Source organism: Phragmites australis, chromosome 11 (assembly GCF_958298935.1).
Source record: "Phragmites australis chromosome 11, lpPhrAust1.1, whole genome shotgun sequence".
In the NCBI taxonomy this organism is placed as follows: domain Eukaryota; kingdom Viridiplantae; phylum Streptophyta; class Magnoliopsida; order Poales; family Poaceae; genus Phragmites; species Phragmites australis.
In genome coordinates, this window is record NC_084931.1 from 33,059,789 (window position 1) to 33,087,787 (window position 27,999).

Consider the following 27,999-nt stretch of genomic DNA (forward strand, 5'->3'; position numbering starts at 1 on the left):
TGATCTAACCGTCTATTTTAGTAGGTATTATTGTAATTATCTTGATACCCTTATGGGTAAATACGTCATTGACTGACCGGACTTCAGACCTTCGCCACCCATTATCGACCGACCGATGGAGGGTGGAAACACTAATAAATGAAATGAACAGAATAAGTGAAAGCTTATCCGAAGAATAAACTAATATTTTGACATTCCCTAATTAAACGTATAATTTACAAATTTATTATGATTTTTTTTCCAATCCTACCCTTATGATATCCATGATACTCTTTAATGATACTCATGATACTGATGGACGATAGAGTATCATTGAGCCAATCTAAATCACCGGATAAAAAAAATAGACGATATACACTCATTTAGATGTACTGTAAAAGTCCTAAAAAAACAGTGATGCTATGTGTTTGGTTTGGTCACGCTGTACTGTACCGCCCTTTGGTACTCGTGCAGGTGAAATGGCTGCAGCCAAGTCCCTGTGTAGATTCTTGTGGAGAGAGTGTCATGCCTCATGAGACTTCTGCAGCTAGGATTGGCCTCTTTTCGTGGATGTCAGCAACTAATGGCTTGACTTGAACAGGTCTAAAACGGCGGTTACTGTGTTTAGCTCGGGTACGGTATTGACCGCAATAACTTGTCAACTACGGGGCCCAAGTGCAGACGCCACTGCAACTGCTGGTTCGCCTTTGCCTCTTCATCCGCTCAAGGATTGCATGAAATTTCTCGCCTGGGTAACACGTGCAGCGGACGCGCATCCTCTAACATTGTTTCACAAAGTCACCAGAATGTACAGTAAAATAAATATAGGTGAACAGTACCCTGATATTATTCTAATGTAGCAATTTACTGTAGTAATTCTACTATTTACAGAGCTACTGTAGCAGTTAATCTGATGCATTTATTCCCGATCTAACGGTAAAAAAAATCCAATATCACGATACTGTTCATCCTCTGACTTTGAAAGATACGATTCCACGTGCGGCAGTCGTGTACATTTCGCTTCACCGAGGAATTAATAGAAATTTTACCGAAAGCCGTATTTTCAGTGTCTTTTCACATTCCCTGGATTGAAATTAGGTTGTATGAGTAGTATGATTAGCACAAACTTAATTACTGTTTGCAGATCACAAATCAGTGCCTGTTTAGACTACTCCCAATGGGAGTTTCATTTTTATTTAAAGAGGTGTCATATCAATATTTTTTTATGATGTGACAAACTAATTAAGAAGAGAGATCAAAGTAATTCCATCTAGATGAAACCACTTGGACCGAAGTCTAACACCTAATGAGTTGTACATGAAGAGCATATGAAATAATAAAAATAAACTATACATTGGAGAAGAGTGTTTCAGTCATCAATTTATTGTTATCTTGTTGATTTGACACTCTTGAAAATAACATTAGAAAACTCTTCATTAGGAGTAACCTTGTATCATCTACCGTAGTTTCTGAGAATCCCAAACTCCCAAGAAGGAATAGTTCAATGTTCGTGTTACCTTGGTCCAGTCCTTGTGTGGTTTAAAGAATACTAGGCGGATTGGTGCGCCTATGTCTGCTTTCGTTTTTTGTTGCACAAAGTATGACAAAAAGAAGACTAAAAAATTATATTCATCATTTTTTGATATCTCAATATATATTTATGAATTTATCAATATTTAACAAATTCTAAATTTGTTTTATATTTTTTTAGTTTTAGATATTTTCCTATGCATTTTATATTATTTTAGCTAATTTATCAATATAATTATTATTCATTTCGCTATTTTTCTGGAATTTCAAAAAAAACTATGTGTACATATATATACATACATATATATATATATATATATACATGTATATGTATATATATAGATACATATACATATTTGTACTATACGTGCACATATGTGGGCCTCATGTGAACAGTAGCTGCAGTACTTAGCCCTAGAATTACTTTAATTATTGACCCTTTAATATATGTAATAGACTAGAAGGAGATGTAGCACCTATACAGGAATTCCTTATCAGAGATAAACCTAGCTTATTTTGTACAACCATATATAATATATTATTTCTAAGTTATTTTTGCTGCTTGTCGCATAATTTTATCCAATGGTGTGAAGCATAACCGACATAAACTATTGCAATACAGTCCTAAATGAAACTAAATCCACTTTTATTGCAATTGTTCATTAAGCACACTAATAGAGATTAGTGGTGCTACTAATTACTTGATAATTATAATACAGATTTTCTATCCTCGATTTACATTGAGGTTTAATAGAATTGACTGAAGACTGCTATGAATTGAGAGGAAAAAAAAGGAGATGAGCTAACTGTTTGTAATGTACCTGATTAAGAACGTAGCTCTTTAGACAATAAGATTGCACGGCTCAGTCGTTCGATCTTCTCCAAACACGCAGTCAAATATCTGCCGGTGAGACGGCCCGTCAGCTAGCTACTTTTGCTTACTCTATCCGCCTTGTTTTCCTTCAGTTCTCTTCCTTTTGAACATACTACCTGCGAAGACTCTAAGCCAGCAATGTCGAGGGAGGAACAAGCAAAGCCTGTGACCGTGAAGATCATCGAGACGGTGTACGTGGAGGCCGACACCGCCGCCGACTTCAAGTCCGTCGTCCAGAGGTTCACCGGCAAGGACGCCGCCGTTGAGCCGGAGCAAAGCAGGTCTCCGCAAGCAGGCAAAGAAGGCGGTTCTCATGGTGATCGCAAGGTACGCACCTCCGGCACAAATCAGAACGCGTGAGATGATGTACTCCTAAACACAAGAATTCATGCTACCCTACGTAGTTTACCATGCAAGGTGTTAATTTCCTTTTCTTCTTGTTTATTTCATCTCTCTTCTTGTTCTTTCGATTTTTCCTTGTGAAATAGCTAACGAAAATCAGTGTTTCATCGATCTTATACCATTATAAACATGGGCCTTGCAGTAGCTAGCTAGTGTGTTGTTGAATTTTTCCTTCGTGTTCAAATCTGCTACCATGTGGCATTCATTCAACATGGAGTCCGCTACAACTTAGCACGAACCGCTCGTTGCGCACAATGAATAATCTATTGGTTCACAATTTCACATCAAAAGAACTAGAAGCATATTGCGCTATCCGGCGCAGAAAGTTCAGCACGAACTGAATCAAAAGCCAACCAGCAAGATTAGACACATTATTTAGTCATTCATTGCTGCGTGATGAACTCCGTTGTTTGTTCAACGAACGAGGGCGATTATCTTATCCGTACAGTTGTTTCCCGCAAGTCTAATCTACTGGTGTGAGACAAGTCACTGCCTCACAGGCTCACACAGCAATATCCCTGTTACCCACGTTGAAGAAGAAGAAAAAGGCTCACGTTCCTGTCCTTGGTTAAGTATCATCCGTATTGCTTTAATTTTAACATTTCGTTGCTACTATTTCAGCGGATATGAATTCAAGTTTCAAGGTTGATATGACTGGAGCAATATGGTACTAATAAGGAACACGTCGTTTTAATTTTGATTTTATTCATCATACTTTCAGGAAAATGATTGTATGAAACAACCAAGCTCAACAAGATACAAAGCTCCATGCGCTCGCTCAAACCGCTAAATTAAACCCTCCATTGCATATTTGCATGTAACCTTGTTGGTAATTGAGAGCAGCCAAGAACCCCGCGCGTGAATACATAAGCACGCGTGCGCAATACACAGGATTATATATGTCTACTGGCCGGCGGCGAAGGCCTCGACGGGGAAGGTCTTGGTGACGCCGGCGAGGCTCTTGAAGTGGATCTTGCCGGTGGGCGGGTCGTCGACGACGATCTCGTTGACGGGCGGCCAGAGCATGAATTCCTTGGCCTTGACCCCCTTGAGCTTCTTGATGCACTTGGGCTTGACGTACCCGGTGATCTCGACGTCGTAGCTCACCTGCTTGCTGATCTTCTTGAACTGGTGTTCCACCTTCTTGCGCTGCGCGATCCACATGTACCCCGTGGTGCGCACGAAGCCGACCTCGATCACGTCCGCCAGCGGCAGCAGCCCCAGCGGCAGGCCGGACTCCTCCAGCAGCCCCACGGCCATCTTCATGCCCTCGTCGTGGCCCTTCTTCACCACGGCGCCCTCCCTCTCCGCCATGGCTGTCGCTAGCAAATTTTCAGGCTGGCTTAGCTGAGACTTTGTTGCTGTGGTGTGGCATGCATGGGGGGTTTAAGTAAGGGCGAGTCGTGACAAGTCACAAGAGCGTGGAACTATGCTCACCTCGGATTTGCCGTTGCTTTAGGAATTTAGCGTGGTGTTTGGACACGCCATCGGCGTCGTGGTTGGACAGTGGAGGGCCCTGGGCATCGGCGTCGCAGATTTGGGGTCGTCAACACCGAGGGTGGCCGGCATGACAGACCACTACAACAAAAACAGTTATTCCAGCCAAATCATCAGTGCCGATTAGAATAAAAACGATATTGATGAAGTATCAATATCGGTTATATTTTTTCGTGCTCTATCATTATCGGAGAATTAACTCCAGTCGCAGGGATCCTGAGAGACCACTTTTTAGAGATTCGGCCGGGGAATGATCCTGAATAAGTTCGCCGGAGAAATAAATGGGAATGAATGCAACGGCCGGTGGTGGGAGTGTTGACCTAGTGCAAGAAGAAGTAAATGCACCGAAATTTAGATAGGTTCGGGCCGCACGGGGGCGTAATACCCTACTCCTGTATGGATGCTATAACTGTCCTGAGGAAGTCCCTCAAGGATGTTGCTGGTTACAAGAATGTGGGTCTATCTAAAAGCTTGATGCTCCTTGTTCTTCGGCTGGAACTGGGCTCAGTTTTCCTTGCAGTGATTCTCTTGCGCTGTGTTCTTCGTGTCTGCTCTTGGTCTCTGTTTTGCTATTCTTCGTCTCTTGTCTTTTTTCTCTCTCTCTTTTTCCCCGTCTCCCCTGCTTCTGTGCCGCCGGCTGCTTTAAGTACTCGCCGGCCGTGACATGCCCCGAACGGAAGGAGGGGGCTCGAGTTCTGAGACGCCATAAATGGAAAGGGCGTCATCATTTCCTCTGGGCGAAGTGACCGGAGGTGGAAAATGTGTCGCACGCCCGGTCCTCCATCACCATAAATGCCTTGGCAACGGGCGCAGTGGAGAGGGCCCACCGGACCGCCGCAGAGCAACCCGACGTGCTCGCCCTGTCTTGTTCCCCTACCACAGCAGCGCGGCAGACGGAACGCCTTGATCCTTACGACGTTATCCCTAGACAAGCCGGATGGCACGGGACCGGACCCGTGCAATTAATGACCCCACGCCTCTCTGCCAAAACATGACAGGGACTGACGCTGAGCGCGGCGGGAGCAGTTGGGGGTGTCAGGCCACGCACGCTCATTAAATGCGGCCTCGGGCCTCTGACTGGTTGACACCTCATCGGTAGGCCCCTTGGGGGTCTTTCTGGGTCGTTGGGGTACCGAGTGCTCGGGGGTACTGTTCACATCCCCGAGCACTCCCTCCCGAGAATGCATTTCCTTGTCCTCGGGGTGCCGAGTGTTCGGGGGTACTGTTCACCTCCCCGAGCACTCTCTACCGAGCACTCTTGCACGGACCCTCGGGGAACCGAGTGCTCGGAGGCTGCCGCATGCAGCCCCGAGCACTCTCTCCCGAGCACTCTTGTACGGATCCTCAGGGAACCGAGTGCTCGGGGGCCGCCGCACGCAGCCCCGAGCACTCTCTCCCGAAACTTAGCTCTTCTGATCGTCGAGGGACTAGGGTGCTCGGGGGTGACCGGACACCTCCCCGAGCACTTTCCTCCCGGTACTTGGATTCCGTGGATCATCGGAGAACTGGGGTACTCGGGGGGCCACCAATCGTGGCCCCAAGCACCTTCTCCCGGGACTTAACCTTTTCTCATCCTACAGGAGAGACCTCTTGGGGTGGCGCCATGTGGCGGATGGCTGGTCTGGCCTCGAGATTCGGGGACCCCCGGTTCCTGATACACCGACAATCATCGATCGAGAAGGGTTGAACTAGTACTGAGTATAGTACCGGTTCTTAGAACAAACTAGCACATACTCTTTAGTGTCAACTAGTAATTATGAGCCGACACTAATATCTAGTATTAGTGCTGGTTCGTATTACAAGTCGGCACTGATAGTTGATCTCTATGTATATGAGAACTTAGTCGTAGTCTCTCAATCTCTTACGCATCTGTCGATTCCACGGCCTCCCCAACACCGCCATCCTTGGAGCCCCACTGTCTCCCCAATGTCGCTGACCTCATCCCCATCACCGTCGCTATTGCTATCCCCGGAGCTCCGCTGTCCTTGTCCCCAGAGCCGCGTCGTCCCCGACGTCAGTGAGCATTTTTGTTCCTTTCTCCCTCCTTGTGTGCCACCACTTTCCGCTTGGCCGACGCACGCCCAGCCATAGCTGTGCCGCCATGCCATGGCTGTGCTGTGAAGCCCGCCATCGAGTCGGGATTCTCGTGGTCCATGCCGCCACCAAGTCCAAAACACCTCACGCTCCGGGCCCTTTCCACCCCTCCTCGGTTAGGACCATGGCTTAGGGCCGCCGGTAGCCCGTGCCCCAAGGCCGATCTCTAGAGAAATAAAATTTGTTGATTTACATATATCTTGCTCTTTATAGATGACACATGGATCTATCAGGTATTGTGGACACATCCGAAGTAATATCTACATCCTGCTGCGTGGTGCCTCCCGTGTCCTCCCGGCAAATTCCTCTACGAACTCAACGCCCCGCCCTCCCCGACACCCTCAGGGATGATCAAAATAGTATAGCTCACATATATTTTGGTGCACATCTAATAATTGAAAATGTGTAGTTGTTAAAGATATGCATGTATTGATGTAGGTGATTATTCCTTTAGTTTGATTAAATTGAATGATTGCTCACATAGAGGGTTGTACATAACTTATTGGGACTACCATTATTGGTGATGGTGGTATAAGGAAAATATTAATTAATTTTTGGATGTCGATAAATGAAGAATCTATCAATATTGTTGTCTCTGTCATCCAATCACCTAAGATCCATGTGGCTCAAAAAATGCGGTGGCAACGGTTTTGTAAGAGATTGATAATTAAGTTGGGTACATTTTACCTGACTAGTCAGCACTGATTCAGACTATCAGTGCTAATTTGTTATTATGGATCGGCACTGATAGGCTGAACATCAATACCGGTTCTTTGTTATAGATCGACACTGATACTTTTTATCTGTGCCGGTTTATAAACTGACACTAATAGTTCATGATTATCAGTATCGAGTAATCAGTGCTAATTTAAAAACCATTATTAATAGTGTTTTTATACTGATACTAATGATTATTTATATAGTAGTGGACGTGCCTGGTGTGGTTGCACCGCGTGTTTTTAGAAATTGAAATCGGAAAGAGCTTCACGCGATATGACTGGGTCGTTCATTCAAGTGGTGTGATGTGTATACACGTTACAAGAGACAAAGGTAGGAGTGCAACAATATCGTTAGATGTGAGATCATATGCTAATCTACACTCAGCAACTTTATAGCAGGCTTATGGTTGGGATGTTGCTGTATTGGCAACGGCGTGCTGTGCCAGATAAGCAACAGTGCTGCAGCACTACGGCACAGGTTCGGCAGCGGGGTGTCCAACGGAAGGGCCTTTTGTTAGTCAACGTTCCTTCACTGCTTAGTCACAAAGTAAACTATTGTATATGTGTCGAATAATTATACGAAATTAGTTATGTATAGGACTTGGAGCTGTATTAGTAGTATAGGGTGGAGTTAAGATATGACTTTTATAATTTGTCATCTTCATAAATATGAGAGGAGAGTAGTAGTTGTAACTATGATGGTATAGCGATAAATTCGCATGGGGTTACAGTTCTACCGAAACTCTAGAGCGGCCAGTGTCGGAAACATGGGGGAGGAGTGATTATAGTCATACCCTGAAATGTAGACTTCAACTGAACCTCATTAAAAAAAAATGTCTCTGTTGTCGTCTGTGATCTTACATGCACCATCTCGATAGGTCAATCTATTACTTTCATTGATAGCTAATTTCCTAACATGAACAATTCTATCAATATTTTGAAACGAGACTTTCATAAGGCCCGGGAGCGGCCAACGGTGCTGACACAGTATTCTTCCAACTATTTGCTAGCCAATGAGACTTTCATCTAGGCTCAGAGCACACATGTCGAAGCTCGATCCATCGGCAGATGCTGTTATGGCTATCCATCATGCCCAACGAGCGGGTGGTTTCGTCAGCGCACTTGCTGAAGTCCCCCGGCTCGATCACCCGGCCGGCTTCGCACGGAGATTCGCGTGCACCGCCGGCCACATTGTTCGCGACCTCGTCGGCCTGCTGGGCCGGCCGAGTTTAGACTGTCCTTCGCCTCGGCCACGACCACGGCCGTTTTGCCCCCTTTGCGCGCGCCGGCGAACGGGCGACGGGTCCATCCGATACGTCAAGCAGGCAGGTGGCCGCGCGACTTGAGGCAAAACGCCTCCGGTGCACGGTTGCACACACGTGGGTAGCGCCGCAGCACACCACAGATCGAAGCCATGAGCTCGACCCTCAGCTGCGTTCCTCGGCACTGGGGTACTTAACGGGCCACATGTAGCTGAGGGCTGGTACGGTCGAGCAAAAAGTGGGCATTCGTATGGTCCTTTGCATTTTCTCTTGGGCTAGACACCATTTTGGGTTCTATGCCCGGATGGTCCTCTTCATTCTCTTTGGGTAACAAATGCTAAACAATACTACTTCACAGTGAGGCACTCAATGGCAGCCAACCATTAGATGAAGCGTCTATTTTATTCGGAAAAAGACACCCAAGCTTCCTCAGGTCCCCTGACAGCAGCTCACAAGTTCAAACAGTAACAGTCACACAGCACATATAGCACACTGGATGCCAACTCTCCGCGGATCAGAGCTCAATCTAGGAAGACTGCCGGAGCTCCGGGCGCACAAAATCCGCATTGGCAGGCACCGAGATATCGACGGTGGGCCTCAGCTCGGCGCAGACCTCGATGGCGCCATGGACAGGGTCGGACATGAAGTTGCTGATGAGGTCCTGGTTGATCGGGGCGTCCTTGTCCACCGTGACGAAGGCCTGCTGGGTCAGGATGTAGTCGAAGCGTGGCGCCCACTTCCTTGATCCCAGGCGAGCCGTGGTGGAGCAGTTGTCCACCATGAAGGCCACCCCGCGAGCGTGCATGAAGGGGTTCAGCGAGTCCACCGACTCGATGACGCTTTCATTGATGATCTCTGAGTAGGAGTGCCCCTTCTTTCTGAGGATCTCAATCTAAAGCCATTGCAGAACAGATGGTTAGCGTTATTGATTACACAAGGTTATTAGTTTGTCACGCTGAGATGAGGAGAAAGAACCAAACCTGAGCCATCATCAACGCAATGTAAACTCCAGCCGTGAAGGGGTGGAGCGGGCCAAGATCACCATCTGGCCGGGTCGAACGCACCTTTTCACCAACCTTCCACATACGAGTTTGATCGATATTGCCCATTGGAAATGCTGGGAGGCCCTCTTTCTCCTGTGAAAACATAATAATTTTATCTTACATTGTCAAAAACTGCAAACTTAACCATGAACACAACCAAAATAGGGAAACAGCAGTTTAATGTAACAGAACTCACATAAAACCTCCGCCCAGCCAACACGACACTCCGGATTTCACTTCCAGAGGCAACATCTTCATAGCACTCGTAGAGTATATCCATGCAAGGATAATACGATGCACTGTAAGCCTTGTTGAACTCCTTTTTGCCTTCCTCGGTCAAAGAGTTGTACACTTCAAGCATCCCCTGGAAAAACACAGGGAAATAAAATCACAATCTAATGAGCAAAAAGGGTGGAAAAGGCTGCCATAAAGATCGGTAACTGTGAACCTTCTTTGAGATGGTTTTTGAGATAATTCCAGTGATGCCCTCTACAGTGGTTTTGTAGGCTGACGCGTCATCCATTCCTTGTTCTGTGTATCTCCTGAACAGAGCCTCCACAATACCATGGACAGCACCCAGCAAAATGCCTGAACACTATATGATTAGTTACAGCACAATCATCTGAGGCAACATAAAAAAGGGTGTAGGCTTACCTCGCTCGCCAAAGATATCACTCTTGTACTCCTGTTCTAAAGTAGTAGCAAATGTGAAGGGAGATCCTAGTGCAACCGACCATCCTAGAGCAACATCAGTTGCCCTTCCATCAACATCCTAAGCAATGAAACAGCATAAGTACAAGCGGATCTCTTCACCAACTCTACATTTGGAGCATGTTTCGTTTTTCAATGAAATCAAGCAAATGAAATAGAATAATGGAAGCAAAACATTAATAAGTATAGTGAAGCTTCAGCAATACCACTTGAAACATACCTGGTGCACGGCAAAGCTAGAGTTGATGCCAGCACCATTCACTTCCTTGCCCTGAACATAAAGCCTGCGGACAGATGGACCCATTCCCTTTGGGCATACAGCAATCACACTAATGTTCTTTGGGAAATCAAGTCCAAACGATTGCAAATGTCCAAGAAGAAATCCATGAGATAAACCTAGTATACTGTTCGGTTTCATGTGAGAAAAAATTTTCTCATAATTGTCGGCCTGCAGAAAAGAAAAAAAACTTTTCAAGGATAGAACAAACTTAAGATATAACTAGAAAAAGTTATCATGTAGGAAATGATATAGGTTCATGATACAAGAACAGCTTATAGGTTGAACTGACTTGATGCCACAAAGTAACCTCTTTAAGGCTCAGCATAATTCAAGCAAGCATCAGGCAAAAGTATAAAGCCAAAAGGTGGAGATGAAAGCCATGCAGCTAGTGAGCATGAAGCAAACCTGTGCAGCATCTGATATCAACAGCAACACAAGATCGCTGCCTGAAACAGTCTCCCAAATATCACCCAAGGTTCCATTCTCTTCAATGAACCCAGCTGCACGTGCTTCCTCAAAAGATTTAGAACCTTTCCGTAGACCAATCTGAAAGCAAAAGGCAGAAGCATGTTGGACTGACGGGATAGTGCCTAAGTATATACCAAATGGGGGCAGAATATTGAGGACTCATACTCGTCATAGCCAAGTTGCACACAAATTTTTAGTATAACCGGAAGGGGATACCCCTATCTTTGTTATCCTATTAATATCATAAAACTGAAATAACAGAATCATATTCCCCTCTGAAATGACAATGAATGATAAAGTATCTCGCTTCACGTTAACAATTTGAAGAAAACTAGTTACATCAGAAAATAAATATTAGAGATCTCGCTCAAGCCAAGGCCAGATCTTTCAGTCAACTCACAGTTTTTTATATATAAAGTTAGGCCCATGTATTAAAGCTGAGCAGTGCAGGAGAAGAACTAACCTTAACAACAATGTCTGACTTTGCTTCAGCTAGCGAATCTCTCAGATTCTGGGCCTGCGCAGGACCCTGCAAGACCAATATCGATCTTTTATAGCCAGAACACAGACATAGAAATACAAGTGATTCTCTTGTCCTGAACCCCAAAACTAGGACTGTGGGAGAAATCAACGTGGAATTAGTTCCATCCACTGCATATGAGCCTATGACCATATTGATTTGTTAATTCAAGCACTGCTCAATACACAAGGAACAGTTTGATATGTTACACCTACACATCGAACATCTACATGAAGGAAACCACATTTCCTCAAGAGGCAAACAGCATATGAAAGAAAAGGAACGTGGGAGTAGAAAAAGTTGGCGTTTTTATTGAACCTGAGAGCCCCATCCGATAACTCCGATCTGCTTGATCCCCTTGAATGCTTCCGGAAGCAGCGGGAACAGGTTCCTCCCGCCTCTCACAATATACTGCACCACAAAGTTGGATACAGAAATGAACAAATCGCAAAAGGATGCAGAGAGAATCAGAAAGGGATTTTTTTTTAAAAAAAAAGAAGAAGAGAAGCAAAACGATTGGGAGCCGCGTACCTCCTCGTGGCCGGCGAGGGAGACCTTCTCCTTCTTGAACACGGAGGTCTCGAAGTCGAGCGACGGCATGGCGGTGCTGACGGCGGGGGCCGCAGAGACCATGGCGGCGACATCGCGGCGGCGGCTCACGGAGGCGGGCGCGGCGAGGAGGCACGCGGGCTGGGCGGCGGGGAACGAGACGGACGAGGAGGCGGGCAGGGTTTTGGGCGCGGCGGCTAGGGTTTTGGGGTGCGCGAAGGCGAGGGTGGAAGCCGCCGAGGTGGGCGCCGCCATGTCACAGCTAGGGTGGCGAACGGTGAGTGGTTGTTGGGGAGTGTTGGTGCTAACCCGGTGGATTTATACGGCTAAGCGAGCCGTGTGATGAACTGTCGTCGGCTGTGATGCACTGGAACGTGGGGCCAGATGGTTCCGACCGGCTCTTGTGCACGACGGCGGTACCACGCCTTTCCGGGCCGCGAGTGTTTGGCAGGTTCCGCCCCGCATGGTCCAACGGGGAATTCCCCGTGGGAAATGGTTCCCCGTTCCGTCCTCGAACAAAAGAAAATTTTCCATCTCAGTCCTCACCTCAACTAGTGGAGAATATTTTCTCTATCCCCACCTCCGCTCGGAGAATGGGGACGCGATAGAAACCTGTTCCTATTAACAATAGAACGGATAGGTTTGTTATGAATGGTTGGGTGTTGAATTGCTGGCTGATTAGATCTTAAGATGAGGTGAAATATAACACATTAAGTAAATGAATTTTACATAGTTATATAATACATATATAAGTATTATGATATAAACGGGTCCTGTAAAAAACAAGAATAATAATATTTTCTATACTCATCCGGCTAGACCTGATAGAATTTTTTTTTATCATTTGTATCTTCATAGTGAGCAAAAATTTTCTATACTTATCTTTAATAGTGAATTCATATTGACATCTTTTGGAGATACGAGTGGTCCAAGTAACTTTTTGTGCATAGCACGCCCTACATTGCTCGTGCCCTCTGGCGTCGTGCACGGCAGCAAAAGCTCTGTGAAGCGGTAGATGGGTGAGCTTTTGTTGCCGTGTAGGAGCATTTCGACGTAAAACCACTCCCTTTCGGGGCGTTTTGGAGTGAAAACATGCAAAGCCGTGGTGGAAGCATGGCTATGCTAGGTTAGCATTGTTATTTGGATTTGAGATTACTTGACGGTTGATGCGAAGCGCGTTTCTAGGCTTCTTGGTGAAGTTATTTATGGTATTTTTGATGAAACAGCGGCTTCGAGCGAATAAATAGCAGATAGCGTGTGGTACCGGATTAGTGTCAAGATAACGGATAGCGGATAGCGGATGATATTGCAGACGCAAAATTCCAATAGCGAAATTTAAAAAAATAATCACAATTTTAAGTATACATCATGATCCTTGACTTAATAACATGATAAAATAGCAATTAGCAACTAGAAAACAATAAATAACGAGCAAAATTGATCAATAAACCCAAAGTCTTGTGAAGTCTTTTTAGAAGATCTTACCAGCGACGCTGGCAGGTGACAGGGTAGTGGTCCTGGAGCAGGAGCGCAAGCACCGAATGTCTGGATTCACGGCTCTTCGGTTCTCACGACGGACTCATGGTTGAGGGTTGACACTAGGTTACGGCAGCCGACGAGCCGATAGCTCACGGTTGGCGCTAGGTTTTGCTTAGCATAAGTAAACGACCCGTTGCAACCGGACAAGTGCAGTTGTGGCCCACAAGTACAATCCGCTAAAGTTACAGCCTGCTACCTCGATGTGATAGCGGCAGAGATCCGCCCATCGCAATAGTGGACGCTAGTAAGGCTCTGTTTGTTTCCACTTAAGGTTATAATAAGCAGCTTATAGATAGTGGATTATAATAAGTTAGATTATGATAAACTGGGAGAAAATAAGCTGTGAGCTGTTTGGCAACTTGGATTATTGGAGTCTGGATTGTTGGCAAAAGTCTGCAACGCTCTCAATAGAGAGCGGGGGATTCAGGTGTGGGGTGGGAGGAGTGGTATTGGTGAGTAATTTTCTCTAAATTCAATGGGTAGTATAGTAAAAAGTCGAAATAAGCTGAAATAAGCTTCTCCTCCACAGCTTATGAGATTATTATAATTTGGACTTCAGCTTATAATAATCTAGACAAATAATCTATTTGTTTGTTTCCACTTTACACAAATAAGCTAGTTTATTATAATCTTAAGTGAAAATAAACAGGGTTAAAGCTATTTATTAGCTTAAGCGGCTTAGCTCATCGATTGGTTGCAATAGGATTGAGATGCAAAGCACCGGTACGTGGTGCGTTCAGTAGTCACCATCTGGTGCGGCATCACGGGATATATCCGTGGGGCAGCTGAATCCGCTGTGAAGACGACACGAGCCAAGCTCATGGAATCAACAGAAGACAAGCGGTGCGAGCTGCTAATGGGCTGGGTCAGGGCAAGCCTCAGAAACGCAAGAGAATTCGCAGCCCAGGGACACCAAATCCACCTTGTGCTATCGCTTTGGGTTTGGGTTGGACCTTACATTTCTGTTGTCCCAGCCCGAACACCTCGGTTACAAACAACACCATGCCGTATCCTTACAAATAATGAAACAGCTCATTCACATCCATACAGAAAGTAAAAAGGAATTAGAGGAGCAACACATCGAAAGAAAATATAAATCTTCTGAAGATCCTAGTCCCATTTCGACAATCCTTGACAAGAAAGCAACTGCGAGTATAGTACGTAGCATGCATCCATATGGCACAAACAATTTCTGCTTGTTTTACACCTCACCGTGGTAACTGGTACGTAACCACGGGATAATGGGCTTAGTCGCTGTCCAAGCACTCCACTAAAAAAAATCTAGTGTGCTATCAACGCTTTCCTAGTGCCCCACCATTTCGATCCATCTGAGCCGACCCACCACCTCCACCTATCGCCTTTCTGGAATCAAGTTAGCATGTGCCCGAGCTAGCCTGCCAAAGCTCAACGAAAAATTTGCTTCGGTTGATCATGTGGGTCCCTATGCAAATTTAGATGTTGAAATATTTATACTCATGTAAAATGGATGAATTATAACATATTCAAACAATCTTTACTGTATATCTTACATAATTGATCAAGCGGTTTATAATCAAAGTTGATCCCAGTCTCTTCTTCTCTTAATTATTTGAAACTTCTAATAGATTTTAAAAACCTACAATTAATAGGGTGTTATTAGCATTAAAAAAATATTAATACATAATTATTTCCTTACATCTAAAGGGTTGCATCCTCATATTTTTTTAATTACTTTTTTATAATGATTTTTTTTTATCCTGTTACAATATTATAAATTTCACGTGTATGAAACGCATGTGTGATTGCTTAGTATGCAAATAGGCGCGGCCCTGGGGCAGGGCAAACGGGGCGACCGCCCAGGGCCCCAGGGTCTGGAGGGGTCATCTTGTATGCTGTTAATTTAAGTGCTAGTTACATATGTCTAATACTACTTAAATTACTTGCGTTGAAAGTTAACCTGCAATAGACAAGTAGTGACAGGAAGCATGCAAACTTGCTTCTTCACTAGTGTAGTCTGGCTATGAATTGAGGCTCAATCAAGTGCTCGTTAACTAGATTGATAGAGTACTTCTTTGTTTTTGGAGTAACATTCTTCTATTGCTTTTCATTGGTTTTTTATTTTTCTATTTTTTTCTCCAATAATATTTAGGATTTTTCAATTTAATTTTGAATAGCTATGTTGGTGAGAGCCAGTTCTAACTAGGGTTGTTTTATATAAGAATTAAGAAGTAAAATGGTAAAAAACATTATTGGATCTGTTTAAATAAAAAAATATCTATAATAATATCACGGAATAAGTGTATGCTCTAAATTATGTCACTTGGTACGAGGCTAGCATATGGGTTCTGACCCATATATCAATATAAAATCAATAGTACTTATGACTGTACAACTTATTTGGTGGCTTATAAATAATTCTCTCTTACATCATAGGCCTCTTATTTCTATTTTGCCCCGGACCCATCATATGTTAGGACCGGCCCTGAAATGCAAAAGAGGACGAGTCTGTAGGGTTGTAGCACGCCATCTTAAATGCCCTAATCCAACGTACAAACGGATGCATTCGAACTGAACTTTCTTCAGTAACACCTTTGTAAGTTCTGATCAAGCAACAAATTAACTCATGCAGTACTGTACTACCCAAGAGTGAGTTCGGGCACATCAATGCCGCCAAAAGTACGAAAGCTAGAACAAGAAAACCTAATGTCCGAGTAGATCTTATGATGATCCAACCCTTTTTTTCAGGGAATATGATGATCCAATCTTATCCTCATACTATCTCTATTTTAGTTTGCTTTTCGTTGTCTTTTTTACTGTAGTAATTTTGATCGTACTTTTTTCTAAAAATTATCATACTTAAAAAATTTATATTATTAGATTTATCATGAAATAGATTTTACTAATATCGTATATTTTCAAGTACCTATAAAACTTTTAGAGAAAAGCCGTGTGGTCAAATTTGTTATAATAAAAAATATTGATAGGTAAACTGAAACGAGGGAGTACATCAATCTCTAACATCGTCATCATCACGTGTACAGACAGAAGCATCCATATTTTTATACCTAAACCGACCAGAACGAAATGATCACGCAGTATTCCCTTTTCCAATCGGTTGGGCCATGTTCGGCCATAGGCGAGAGCCCACACCAAATTCCAGGTAACATCAGGGCACAGCTTCCTGGATGCTACCGAAACATAATCCAATCTTCCTCGCCATGTCGTAATTCAGTCATAGCAGTAGTATGCCTTGTGCTTCACTCAGAAAGACACACAAGTACTTGCTTGATCTAGTTAACCAACTTTTTTCCCAAGCACAGTATCATAACTCCCTACTGTACCCAGCACCTCTTTTTTCCCAAGCACCGACCGCATCATAACTTCCTACTGTACCCAGCACAAGCAAGGTCACAGCCGGTAGTGATCTAACCACACACCAGAGATCAAACGTGCATGTAACCAACCTGGGTGATAATTGTGGCCGGCCGCCGTGGTCTGGCCGCGAAAAAGAGGGCAAGAGGCCGGTCGAGGCGGCGGACCATTGACAAGCCAGGCGGCTACCGCCCTTTGCAACATCCCTGGTGGTGTCACGCTGTGATAGCACTATCACCGGTCCACTATAACCTATCTTAGCCGTCTAAATATTTTCGGTGGTGTCACGATACAGTAGCACTACCACTAGTCCACTACTCAAATACTACATTCGTCAGCCAAACTATAAAACCTCAAAACGACCGATGCGCAAAGATCAGGAATACAACTCTATATGGACTCGTAGACATATAGCTTATTTCAGCTGTCTATTTATTCCACTGTATATTTATCTATTCGTTGAGTGAAAATTTTATTTACGCAAAAGCTAGTGAAAAATTTATTTACGCAAGTGCTCCATACGTCAAATGAACCACAAAACCCCAAAACCAAACCCAACGCAATCCAACCCAACTGACCGCCTCGGCGTTGCCACGGGCGTGGGACGTCGGCATGGGAGCGGCGGGCGATTATGCGGCCGTGTCGATGAGAGCCGCGGTGAAGCAGCTCATCTTCGGTGCGGCGGAGGAGAAGCGGGAGGCCGCGGGGGAGATCGCGAGGCTGGCGCGGTCGGACGAGCAGAGGAAGCGGCTCCTGCCCAAGTTCGGGGTCGTGCCGCCGCTCGTGTCCATGCTCGCGAGTGGGCGGGCCGGCACGGGAGCGCGGATGGCCGCGGCAGGGGCGCTGCTTGAGCTCGCCAGAGGGACTCACAGGTTAGTGGTCAGCTTTTGTGGATTGCTTGTTGCATGCCTCGTGTTCTTCGATTCTGCGGCATGCTCGTGATGCTAGAATCGCCTATCTCTGACAATATTACGTGCGATTTTATGATCAAGAAGGCAAGAAGCGACCAATTAGCACATCACTCTAGCCATCCTGTTAAAACTAAAGTTTTCAGAGTGGATGTGATTTTTTTGAGGAAAAACAGAGTAGATAGTATAGTATGGCTCTACATGAGATTTGAAAACTGGGGAGATATGAACTTGTTCCAAAATTCAGCCAAGAGGGGGACTATGTTTTGCATAAGTGTCTCATTGACTGGGTTGAATTGGCTGCTTGGCTGAGTAGTGTAGAGATGATGACAGAGTGTCCTGCTTTTCTTCTCATGAAACATGCTTGGTTTGCTTGATTTTGTTTGCTAGGTTGGTTTGCTTTGAATTTGAATCCGTCCATCGTTCAATTTGTAGATTCATTCAAGTCCTGAACTGCTCGTCCTCCAGAAAAATGTCTTGCCTACGGTAGGAATGCTCTTTTATCGAAGAAGTTGAATTTAGGACGCTGTTTAGTCGCTTCAAAACTCTGGCTTGTTACATTTGCACGTATCTACACTGCTCTGTAGCAACGATACTGACAGGCACAACTTTCATAAATCATAGCAGAGGATTGAACCTTGAAAGTGGTTAGCCTTGACAAAGATGTGACCTTGCACAGCATTTGCTCTGACAAACCCTCTCAAATTGTTCTGAACTTTTGAGAAACATTTGTCAAAGTCCGTCCAACAGAATATGCAAACCCATCATTTCTTGCTGCTTTCCACAAGCATTAGGTGGGCACGAGCCAACTTTTGCTTCTACGTGTCTCTCACGCCATTGCTATCTGACAGAATAATTGACCGGGGCGCAAAATGTCAGCTCTTTATCCAACTCCGAATTCAGCTTTGTTCGTTGGTATTAGGCAGCCAAGGCGTACAATATTGAGCAGGTGCAGCGCCGGGTTGCTGCAATTTGACTTGCGATGCTACCGAACTTCTACTCTGATATTCTCTTCCAGACATCTTTATTTTCTCGAGAAATCTTACCTAAATGGACCTAACCGTGTGTTTCGTTTCGATTCTTCCATCACTTGGAACTCTTTGAGAGCCATTTACACATGATCTTTTTCTATTTGCATATCTGCTATATGGATATGGCAATGGGGCCCATATAGCGACATGCATATACATGGTGCGTCAGGAAAAGATAGACAACATATGTGTGATCCCACGTTGAGAACTTGGACGTACCCAGTTTTACAAGTTCTGATGTAGACTTGCACTGCATTCCCCATATGCCTACACAATATGGTTTAGAGCCGCCACTGACCACAATGGAATGAAACTGGTAACCACAATGTTGATTATTCTATGGACCAATTAAGCCTGTGATGCGCATAAAACAAACGTGTAATCCATGAGACCGTGATGCATGAAGCCATGAAATGGAATGCAAGTGCCCTTTTGCATGCTCCAAGAAGTAATAATGCTTTCTACATGGGAAAGCATTTCTCTGAAGGGAGTGTCTAATTGCCTGAACTTCTGCTATTCTTTAGCTGCTAGATAATAAATAGAACTGTGCGTTGTTAAAAAAATCTTAAAGCTTTCCGTTTGTTTCTTCCAACACATGTTTTCTCTGAATTTTCTGTAGTACTGCAAAGTTTAGGTGATTGAAAGCTGGCAAAGCCGTTCTCTGAATTCCCATCCCAGGACTTGCTAAATGCTTTCAGTTTCTTTGTTCCAACACATGTTTTCAGTCATTTTACATTGAAATTTACTTTACATATCACACATACGACGTTTTGGAACTTTTCCTTTGTCTAAAAAAATACGATGTTTTGTTCTGTAGTTTTCGGCACACTGTCTCTTCTTCAGTCATCCTGTTGTGCCATGTTGGTTCTCTGCTAAGGGACACTGCTTTTGGTTTCAGAAATAAGGTGCATATAGTGAAGGCCGGCCTGCTCAAGAAGCTACCGCAGCTCATGGACGACAAGGAATTGTCAAGAAGCCACCAGCTCGCGCTCCTCCTCCTCTCCATCTCGTCGTTGGCCAGCACGGACTTCCCCCTCTCCGCCTCCGAGCTCCTCCCGTTCCTCGTCGCCACCCTCAGCGCCGACGACGTCTCGGCCGACACGAAGCTGTCGTGCCTTGCCACCCTCCGCAACCTCTCGACGAAGCTGGAGCATGTCCGGGACGTGGTCTCTAGCGGCGCGGTGCACTCCCTCCTGTCGCTCTGCCTGGACAAGCAAACGTCGGAGGCGGCGCTGTCCATTCTCGGGGACCTGGCGGCGACGAGCGCGGTTCGGAAGAAGGCGATGGAAGAGGACGAGATGGCGCCGAGGGCGCTGATGCAGGCAATGACATGGCACGAGAGCGCGCGGTGCCAGGAGCACGCGACGTACCTGGTCATGGTGCTCGCGCACGGCAGCCCGGCGCTGCGGCGGAAGATGCGCCAGCTCGGCGCTGTGCAGGCGCTCCTGGAGGTCTCGCTGCTCGGGAGTCCCCTCGCGCAGAGGAGAGCGGCCAAGATCCTGCAGTGGTTCAAGGACGAAGGGCAGGACAGGGTCAGGGCGCATTCGGGTCCGCGTATGGAAGGCACTTCGTGCCATGGCAATGACGGCGAAGAAGACGGCGGCGGCCAAGAGGTGAAAGGGTGCCGGAACGGCGTGGACAAGATAGTGAAGCAGAGTCTCGACAGGAACATGAAGTCCATACTGAGGAGGGCCACGGCGTCCGTGGACCTGACGAATGTTAAGCTGCTCGTTACGAGCTCTAGCTCCAAGAGCTTGCCTTGTTGAACCCGATCTGCAAGTGTTCAGTTTTCCTTTTCACTTTGGTAAATTTTGGTCCAATGGAGTGCACATGTGGATAAGTAGACCACCTAACCCCAAAGTGAACTCCCTGACGAAATTGATCAGAATACATTTTATGTGCTTCAAAGATGGATTTTCTTTCCAAGTGACATAACTTGGTATTTAGAAAAACACAGTAAGTAAAACAAAAATCAGCAAGTTGTTCTACAAGCCAACTTCGTAAATTTGCTAACACCTTGTTTGTGTGTTACAGAGCACACATGTTTGTGCGTGACAAAGAGGTAGGGGCGGCAATCACGAATGCATACATACTACACGCAACAATACACGCTACCATGGAGCAACGATGGTACAAACCAAAAGAACACCCAAGGACGGCCCAGCCCCGATCCGCTTAATACTGCATCATTCAAAAAACGTCATCGATCTTCTGTGAGACTGTAACCATTAATCATGCTATGCTCACATGTTCATTTGAAAGCACGCGGTGTACTTAGTCATGGTGCTCGTGCATGGCATCGGATGCTGTGGCAGAAGATTCACCGCCTCGGCGTCGTCCAGGTCTCTATGCTCGGGAGCTCCTTCTGAGCGGCTTGCGAAGCGGCGGCGTGGCAGGCGAAGGCCCTCTCCTCAAGGAACAGGCCGTCGCGGTCACCCTGCACGCCAAGTTCCAGCAAGCAGCGCAGACACTAATCGAATAGCTCGTCGGTGACGATGCAGAATCCTCGTCGTCAGCGTACATGGACCGTCGCTGCACCAGGTCATCGGGCTGCACGTCGGCTCCTTCTGAGCAGCTTGCGCTCCTCAGCGGCAAGGCGGCGGCCGAAGCGAATCCGGCGGCTCGTGCTGGATTGATCCCTCGTTAGCGAACGTGACGACGACCTGTGCAGCAAGACGCTGGACGGGACGATCCCTCGCTACGTTGCTGGTGCTTCCTATTCTACTTGGTTTGGCAACCGACTCAACATAGTGCTGTAACATTTTTCTAGTTACCTTTCCCTGAAATTGGTGATACAGGCTCCAACCTCTCCTCACGTTCATTCTTAACGTCACTCGTTGCCCACAACCTGGATTCGGATCGTAGTGACATGTATTTCCATATATATTTCCCGCATGTATTTGGATGGATATAAGATTCCAATTCAAATTTGATACTTCTTTCTAGCTGTTTTAATAGATTTAAACCGTTATAATTAGGGTTCATACCAATCAACAGTGTGATCTTTCTCTTTTTCCACCGACTAACATAGTAATTTTTAGGACTTGAGAGCGAATGAGGTGACTCTTTTTAACTTTATTATACTAAGATAACTGACAATATGGCCTATGTTAATAACGTAGCTAGCCTCTTCTCAATATTTATCTTGAAAATATTTAATTAGAAATTAGTCTTTTAGCTTTTTTAGTGAGGTTAGTGTCATTTTGTTACAAAACTGATAAAATTAGAATAAGAGAAAAAATTATGCTACAGGAAGAGAAAATTATTTATGAATAGCGTATTTACTCTACTAGTTTTGTGTACTCGCTAGTTTTATGTACTCACTTCGATTGCAAATTCACATTTATACGATCTATTAGAACAGCTAGAAAGAAGTATCAAATTCATATTTAATCAACTCACTATGAATTTATATAACATTTTAGTCAAACATAGTTATATAGGCATGTCTTGATCATATAAAGACACAAATCATACTCTTCACCCGCTTGTCGTTGTGACCACAAGCTGTATGGCCCAAGTTCAACTCTTATTGGTTACATTATGGCTTATTAATCATTAGCTTTGTAGGTGTCCTTCATAGCCATTATAGGTTGTGGCTCTATCATCTATAATATGTGGTTATGCCTTGCTCCGCTGTTTAACTTCCCCAATAAATTAAGTCAAGTATAGCACCTTGTCTCCTTGTGGCTGCAATCACAAGATCGTAGTGTCCCTTGTTGACCATTTGTAGTTTGCGAATTTTGGTTTGGTTTGCCTTGACGCTTACCAACACTATGATCTTATGACACGTGACGTCATATCTATTGATCAATTATATTTTACATAGATTTTTTATCTAGGTATTTGATTTTTATAATAATTTGATTTTTTTCTAAGACTATTTGATATGGATCCTTCTTTTTTTCTATTCTAACCTCAATTTCAATTATTATTAGTTTTATTTTATTTAGACTCTTTATTTAGATATTTTGCTTCCCAAACCACATGAAAATCTAACTGCTATTTTTTTATATTTTTTTAATTCCGAATATAGCTATTTATTAATTGTATTTGATATGGACTCTCTGGTTAATCTAAATTGATAGATGTTAATAACACTGAGTAATCTAGATCTTTTATTTATTTTATTAATATGGCAATTTTGTGATTTAAGGACGAATGTGGAGACTTCTTTTTAACACCCAAATAACAAAATGATAGATACATATATAGATAAATAGGTAGGTAACGCGTGCACACACCACATCCACGCCATAGCATGTGAAATCAAGAACACTGATAATGTGAAATAGTTCCTTGCTAACAAATCGAGCATTTGGCCAAATAAACATCTCAGCTATCCTATGGTGATGGGCTGCTATAAATACACGCGTTTTAACTTCTGCCAGCGAGCCTTTGCTGTTGCAGATGCTGATTTTGGCTTTCCCGTTGCGACCGGAACGTCGACGCCTTCTCCTTGAGATCTTGAAATGCTCGCATCGTGTCGCCGTCGAACCCGCCTGCAAACTGCAAGAAAAAATAGGGTTCAGCAACAAATATAGGATTGATGAGTTGGAGTGTACATGAGCAAATGGATTGGACGATTGGACGATGCGTATCGGCGTACATGAGCAAATGGATTGGACGATTGGTTACCTGGTGTACTCTGAAGGCGAATCGGACTCCTTGGAGCATCAGCTCCTCTTCGTCAGGGCCACCTTGTATGGCCTCAAGCTCAGAGGAAACCCTTCTCAGATACTTCCTTGCTAGCTTCACTGACTGGAGTTTTATCTGCACGTGTGGACTTTGGGGTTCAGGATAGTATGAATATATCACAAGGTTGCAATTTAAATTCAGGGCTTTAAAAAACTCTTCTTACCAATTGCATGCCCCATGTGCTACCAGGTAAACTAGAACTTTGTCTACTACACATCTGAAGAGATCTTAAAGTTCAGTTCTTAATAACTTAGATCCTATTTGGCAGAGCTCCGGTTTCTAGATTCACCTCAGATCTTATGTTTGTAGGTGAATATAAAGTGATTTAAGTATACATTTTTAATATGGAATGTAAATAAGACGACTCACCAAAACACCCATGTTTGTAGGTGAATATAGAGTGTATACTCAGCTCTAGCTCTACGAATTTTTGAAGCTACGGCCTACCATGCTCTAAGAATTCTTAGAACTGGAGCTCAGACTCTTAAAAGCAAACACAAGATCTGGATGACATCTGGCCCGGATCAACTGACACTGAAAATGTCCAATCTTTGCTCAGAAATACAGCAAGGTAGCAACAAACCCATGGGGACCATGTTTTTGTCCCCAAGCACCTGTTCTGAGGCTCAGGTTCAAAATTTACAATATCTAACATGAAAACATTAGCCTGAACTAATTACTGTACGTTACTGATTTGACCCCAAAGTTCAGAAGAGATCATGCAGAAACAAAATAGATTCACGAGGACCCCTGGCTCAACAAGCAACAGAAGCCAGAGCCTTCTTTTTGGTCCCCCATAATGCTAATTTGCATAAAGTTCTTTTTGTTGGCACCACTTGCGTGCGTACTATAGTGAATTATGGTTGTTGTTCCTGCCTCATTCGTCTACAAGTGCATGAAAACACACCAACAAAAATGTTCCACTAACCAGTACTGTCCTTTTCGTTCTAACAAAAAATCAAGCATAATCCACTCCAAGTAATGTTTTATCTACATATCTCTTGCTACGTTACAGTTTTACTTAACTCAATTGACATATCGATACTAGTGAAAACAATTGACTCGTAGTACCTGACTAACAATTCCGGTGTCCTGCATCCACTCCCATGGGATCTGATACCCGCGGTACTTGCTCATGGCGCCATCTCGCATACGCACAAGGCTGTACACTCCATGCTCCAACCTGCCAATGACAAATGGATGAGCTGAAGAACCAGCAAAACCACTCAAGATCGCTCATATCAGAAGCTGCAAAAGTGCCTACTTCTCGAAGAGGGCCTGCATCTTCTTGAGAGCAGAAGAGCAGGGCTGCCGGGGGTCATCACAGAACGATGACGCCTCGGACTCAACCTTCTTCAAGTCGCGGTAACCGAACGCGGCCTCGCGCAGCGCGTCCGCCTTTCCCTCCGGCCAGTCGAAGTGCTTCAGCACCGCCCTCTCGTCCACCTGCGCGCGCAGCATCAAGTGAAACCTTGGTTATCTGGTCGTTGTTAGGAAGAATTCGTGATGTGGACACTGGATGGATAGCTCACCAGGCGTGAGAGCTCGACGTCGAGCCACTTGACGAAGGTGACCACGTCCTCGATGTCGACGAATGCCGCGCCATGCACTTCCTTGATCAGGAACCGGATGAAATCCCCCTGCCTCTCCACGTCCGATTTGATCTGTGCATCCCCCAGCCACGCACCAAACCGTCAATTCATCAAAAAAATTACATCACAAACCAAGCAATCAAAACAACTTCCAGCTCGTAGCAGCGCGGCAACAGAAGAAACGCATTTGAGTAGTGTTTGGTTCATGCGACAAAATAAAACGGAACGAATTTATTTTGTTTTTAAGCTGTTTGGATAGAGTGATAGAATAATTCATATATAAATGTTTAATAACTTAAATATATGAATGTAATCATTCATGCCACTGGCTCGCTAACCCAACACTACCCATTGGTTTCGGATTTGCATCGGTTCAAGAGTCTTTGGCGCGAAGCAACGGTTAAATTAGATCGCTCCAACGGGCTAGCGGAGCCTCGAGCGGCCAGAGTTATTTATTTGAAAAGCGGTAATCATCGTACTCTCAGTCTCAGCTCATTTATTACACTCCTCTTTAAATCCACCGGTCACAGCGTTGGACTAGTGGTGACAGTTTTGGGTTAAGGCCCCACAAATCAGTACTAGGCCAGGCCACTTTGGATTCTCTGCAGAGGCTGCATCTTTCTTTTTGTTCCCAACTACGGATTGCCTTATGCTATTCACCTCACTCGCGCCTTCTCGTCATGGATCAAAAAATTCCAAAGAGAAACGCATCCAAGAATTCATGGCCACTTTGGATTCCCTGCAGAGGCTGCAGCGTTCTTTTTGTTCCCAACTACGGATTGTCTTATCCTATTCACCTCCCTCGCGTCTTCTTGTCATGGATCAAAAAATTCCAAAGAGAAACGCATACAAGAATTCGTGGGTTTCCCGCATGAATCCATGGAGCGTTGTGAACTCGAGAGAGGTGAACAGGGGAAAAGGTGTTTGTTTCACCTGTATGTTGCTGCTCGAATGGCCGTATGCTATGCGTGCACACGCTCGAAAAGACGATCGCTTTCTGGTGCTCTTTTTTTCTTTTCTTTTTTTCTTCAGTTCTACAACTACTCTTATCAGCAACTACTCTTACAGTTCTACAACTTCAGAACCACTCATGTCAGTTTCTTCAATCTTTGAGACTTTTTCCTCCAAGAAGGCAGGCCAAGGAGATAGTGTTGCCAAAGAAAATGAGTGGAGAATGGATTGAAAAGAGCAGAAATAAGTGATTTTTACTTTGTCCAAGAAAAAAAAAGTAAATTTTGTCGACCGAACGCTTACCGCGAGAAGATGGGACGAGCGGTTCTCGATCTCGCCGATCATGTCCCTCGCCGCTGCGGCGCCCCCTCCGGGGCCCGCCTCACCGCCGCCGCCTCCATCTCTCGACCTCGAGTCCCTCCGCATTAGCGAGTGGTAGAACTCCACCACCTCGGGGACTCGCCTCACGCATGGGCCGGACGCCGGGGTCGATAGTGAAGTCGCTGGGGAGGACGCTCTGGTGCTCCTCCTCGCCGCAGGTGGCGGGGGCGGAGGTGGAGCCAGAGGCACCGCGCCTCCGCTGCCTCTGCTTGAGGTCGATGGCGACGAGCTCGCGCTGCGAAGTCGGCACGTCGGCATTGAAGGTGGTAGCGGTGGCGGCGGCGGCGGCGGGGACGGTGCAGGAATTGGCGGGAGCTTCGAGAGCTCCTGTGGCGCGCGGCATCTTGACGCTGCGGTGTCAGAAGAGTATGTCGGCGCTGATGGCACCGACGAGGAAGAACTAGATGAAGAGTTCGCCGGCGAGGCACGCGACGAGCCGGAGAAATAGGACCTGGACTTGTAAGGCGCAGGCATTAGCGGCGGCGGCGGCGGAGGTGGTGGAGGGAGAACAGGCAAGCGAGCCACGACACTAGCTGGCTTGGCCGAGTTGCTCGCCGCATTGGAGCGCTCGGAGTTGTCCGATGACGACGACGACAAGCAGTCGTCGGGATCGGCCGCAAATTCTCGCCGCCGCTTCCTCATCTCCGCCATTTCTGTCTCCATTTCACGAATCCTCTGCTCTTTGCTCCTCGCGCTCGACACGGTGGCGTCGAGCTCGGCGCGCAGCCGCGCGTTCTCGGACTCGAGACGGGACAGCGCGTCCCTGCACCGCCCGAGCTCGCTGCTTTTCGAGGCGAGTTCGGTCTCCAGGAACGGCACAATGGCGACGGTCTCCTTGAGGATCTTGTGCTCCAGAAGCTCGGTCCGGAGGCGCGACTCCCTCTCCTGCAGCTCCTCGACGAGGCGGACGAGCTCCCCGACCTCGGGCGTCGCGCGCGCCGGCTGCACCTGCGCGGACGAGCGCGGGAAGTACCGCGCGAAGGGCCCCACCTTGGACCCCGATCCGGCCGGTGCCGGCGAGCCGGACGACCTCCGCCGCGGCGTCTCCGGCTGCCCGGCCGTCGCCGCCGCCGCTGAACCCGGCGGTTGAGCCAGCGCCAGCGACGGCGCCTTGTGAGAGGAGGATCTAGGCGTCGCCGGGCTCCGCTGGAAGCCCATGGCCGCCTTGACGCGGCCGGCCACCATGGCTGCAGCTGGACGCGGTGCTTGCTTGCCGTCGAATACGAAATGGACGACTAGGATTGCGCCACGGACATCGCCGTGCCGTGCGCTCGTGCTGGTCTCCGGGCCACACTCTCTCTCTCTCTCCTTTCTTGCTTGCTTGCTCTCTCTCCTCTCTATCGCGTGTAGGCTTTTTGAGTTTTTAAGAGAGAGAGAGGGGTGGAGCACGGCGTTCGAGGAACGGTCTTCGGTTTGGTCCGAGAGACTGATATAGTGAAGGCTACTGGTGTGGAGTGTGGCGAAATACTCGTCAGCTTCGTTGGGGATGGATGAGGTGGAATGTGAACGTTGGGGAAAAGGCCGGTGTGGCACCAGATCATCAGCATGTTCTGAATCTGGAAACCTCTTTTGACCTTCAGCTTTGCTCCCTTCTTTTTATCAGCTCGATCGGTGAGAAGG

General features: G+C 45.9%; 4 protein-coding genes across 4 annotated transcripts; 1 reads left to right on the plus strand and 3 right to left on the minus strand.

The window, feature by feature from the left end:
- Positions 1–3,688: 3,688 nt before the first annotated feature.
- Positions 3,689–4,233, minus strand: LOC133884266 (uncharacterized). The gene has a single exon (XM_062323616.1). It carries the CDS (start codon positions 4,097–4,099, stop codon positions 3,689–3,691), a length of 411 nt encoding a protein of 136 aa, XP_062179600.1. The 5' UTR covers positions 4,100–4,233.
- Positions 4,234–8,740: 4,507 nt separating this feature from the next.
- LOC133884896 (ketol-acid reductoisomerase, chloroplastic) lies at positions 8,741–12,355 on the minus strand. Its single transcript, XM_062324486.1, has 10 exons — positions 11,911–12,355; positions 11,698–11,790; positions 11,323–11,388; positions 10,797–10,937; positions 10,332–10,559; positions 10,055–10,172; positions 9,849–9,988; positions 9,597–9,764; positions 9,338–9,493; positions 8,741–9,249 (listed from the first exon to the last, which is right to left on the minus strand). Exons 1-10 carry the CDS (start codon positions 12,181–12,183, stop codon positions 8,884–8,886), a joined length of 1,749 nt encoding a protein of 582 aa, XP_062180470.1. The 5' UTR covers positions 12,184–12,355; the 3' UTR covers positions 8,741–8,883.
- A 5,011-nt stretch (positions 12,356–17,366) lies between these two features.
- On the plus strand, positions 17,367–20,704 carry LOC133884207 (U-box domain-containing protein 1). The gene is made up of 2 exons (XM_062323553.1): positions 17,367–17,690; positions 19,656–20,704. Exons 1-2 carry the CDS (start codon positions 17,431–17,433, stop codon positions 20,521–20,523), a joined length of 1,128 nt encoding a protein of 375 aa, XP_062179537.1. The 5' UTR covers positions 17,367–17,430; the 3' UTR covers positions 20,524–20,704.
- A 2,242-nt stretch (positions 20,705–22,946) lies between these two features.
- Positions 22,947–27,804, minus strand: LOC133885642 (protein INCREASED PETAL GROWTH ANISOTROPY 1-like). The gene is made up of 6 exons (XM_062325376.1): positions 26,302–27,804; positions 24,988–25,119; positions 24,720–24,901; positions 24,527–24,638; positions 23,396–23,530; positions 22,947–23,266 (listed from the first exon to the last, which is right to left on the minus strand). The coding sequence occupies exons 1-6, from the start codon at positions 27,562–27,564 to the stop codon at positions 23,135–23,137; spliced, it is 1,956 nt and encodes a 651-aa protein (XP_062181360.1). The 5' UTR covers positions 27,565–27,804; the 3' UTR covers positions 22,947–23,134.
- Between the last annotated feature and the right edge of the window lie 195 nt (positions 27,805–27,999).

What these genes read in the sequence shown, in the direction of transcription:
- LOC133884266 (XM_062323616.1), bottom strand. Translation starts at nt 4,099, where the DNA reads ATGGCGGAGAGGGAGGGCGCCGTGGTGAAGAAGGGCCACGACGAGGGC.
- LOC133884896 (XM_062324486.1), bottom strand. Translation starts at nt 12,183, where the DNA reads ATGGCGGCGCCCACCTCGGCGGCTTCCACCCTCGCCTTCGCGCACCCC. An exon ending in CCCTCGCCGGCCACGAGGAG is followed by an intron (nt 11,791 to 11,910) that starts GTACGCGGCTCC and finishes TTTGTGGTGCAG; the next exon opens with TATATTGTGAGAGGCGGGAG. An exon ending in TGGCTGGGCGGAGGTTTTAT is followed by an intron (nt 9,494 to 9,596) that starts GTGAGTTCTGTT and finishes ATGTTTTCACAG; the next exon opens with GAGAAAGAGGGCCTCCCAGC.
- LOC133884207 (XM_062323553.1), top strand. Translation starts at nt 17,431, where the DNA reads ATGGGAGCGGCGGGCGATTATGCGGCCGTGTCGATGAGAGCCGCGGTG. An exon ending in CTCGCCAGAGGGACTCACAG is followed by an intron (nt 17,691 to 19,655) that starts GTTAGTGGTCAG and finishes TTTTGGTTTCAG; the next exon opens with AAATAAGGTGCATATAGTGA.
- LOC133885642 (XM_062325376.1), bottom strand. Translation starts at nt 27,564, where the DNA reads ATGGTGGCCGGCCGCGTCAAGGCGGCCATGGGCTTCCAGCGGAGCCCG. An exon ending in GCTCGTCCCATCTTCTCGCG is followed by an intron (nt 25,120 to 26,301) that starts GTAAGCGTTCGG and finishes GGGGATGCACAG; the next exon opens with ATCAAATCGGACGTGGAGAG. An exon ending in ACGTCGAGCTCTCACGCCTG is followed by an intron (nt 24,902 to 24,987) that starts GTGAGCTATCCA and finishes CTGCGCGCGCAG; the next exon opens with GTGGACGAGAGGGCGGTGCT.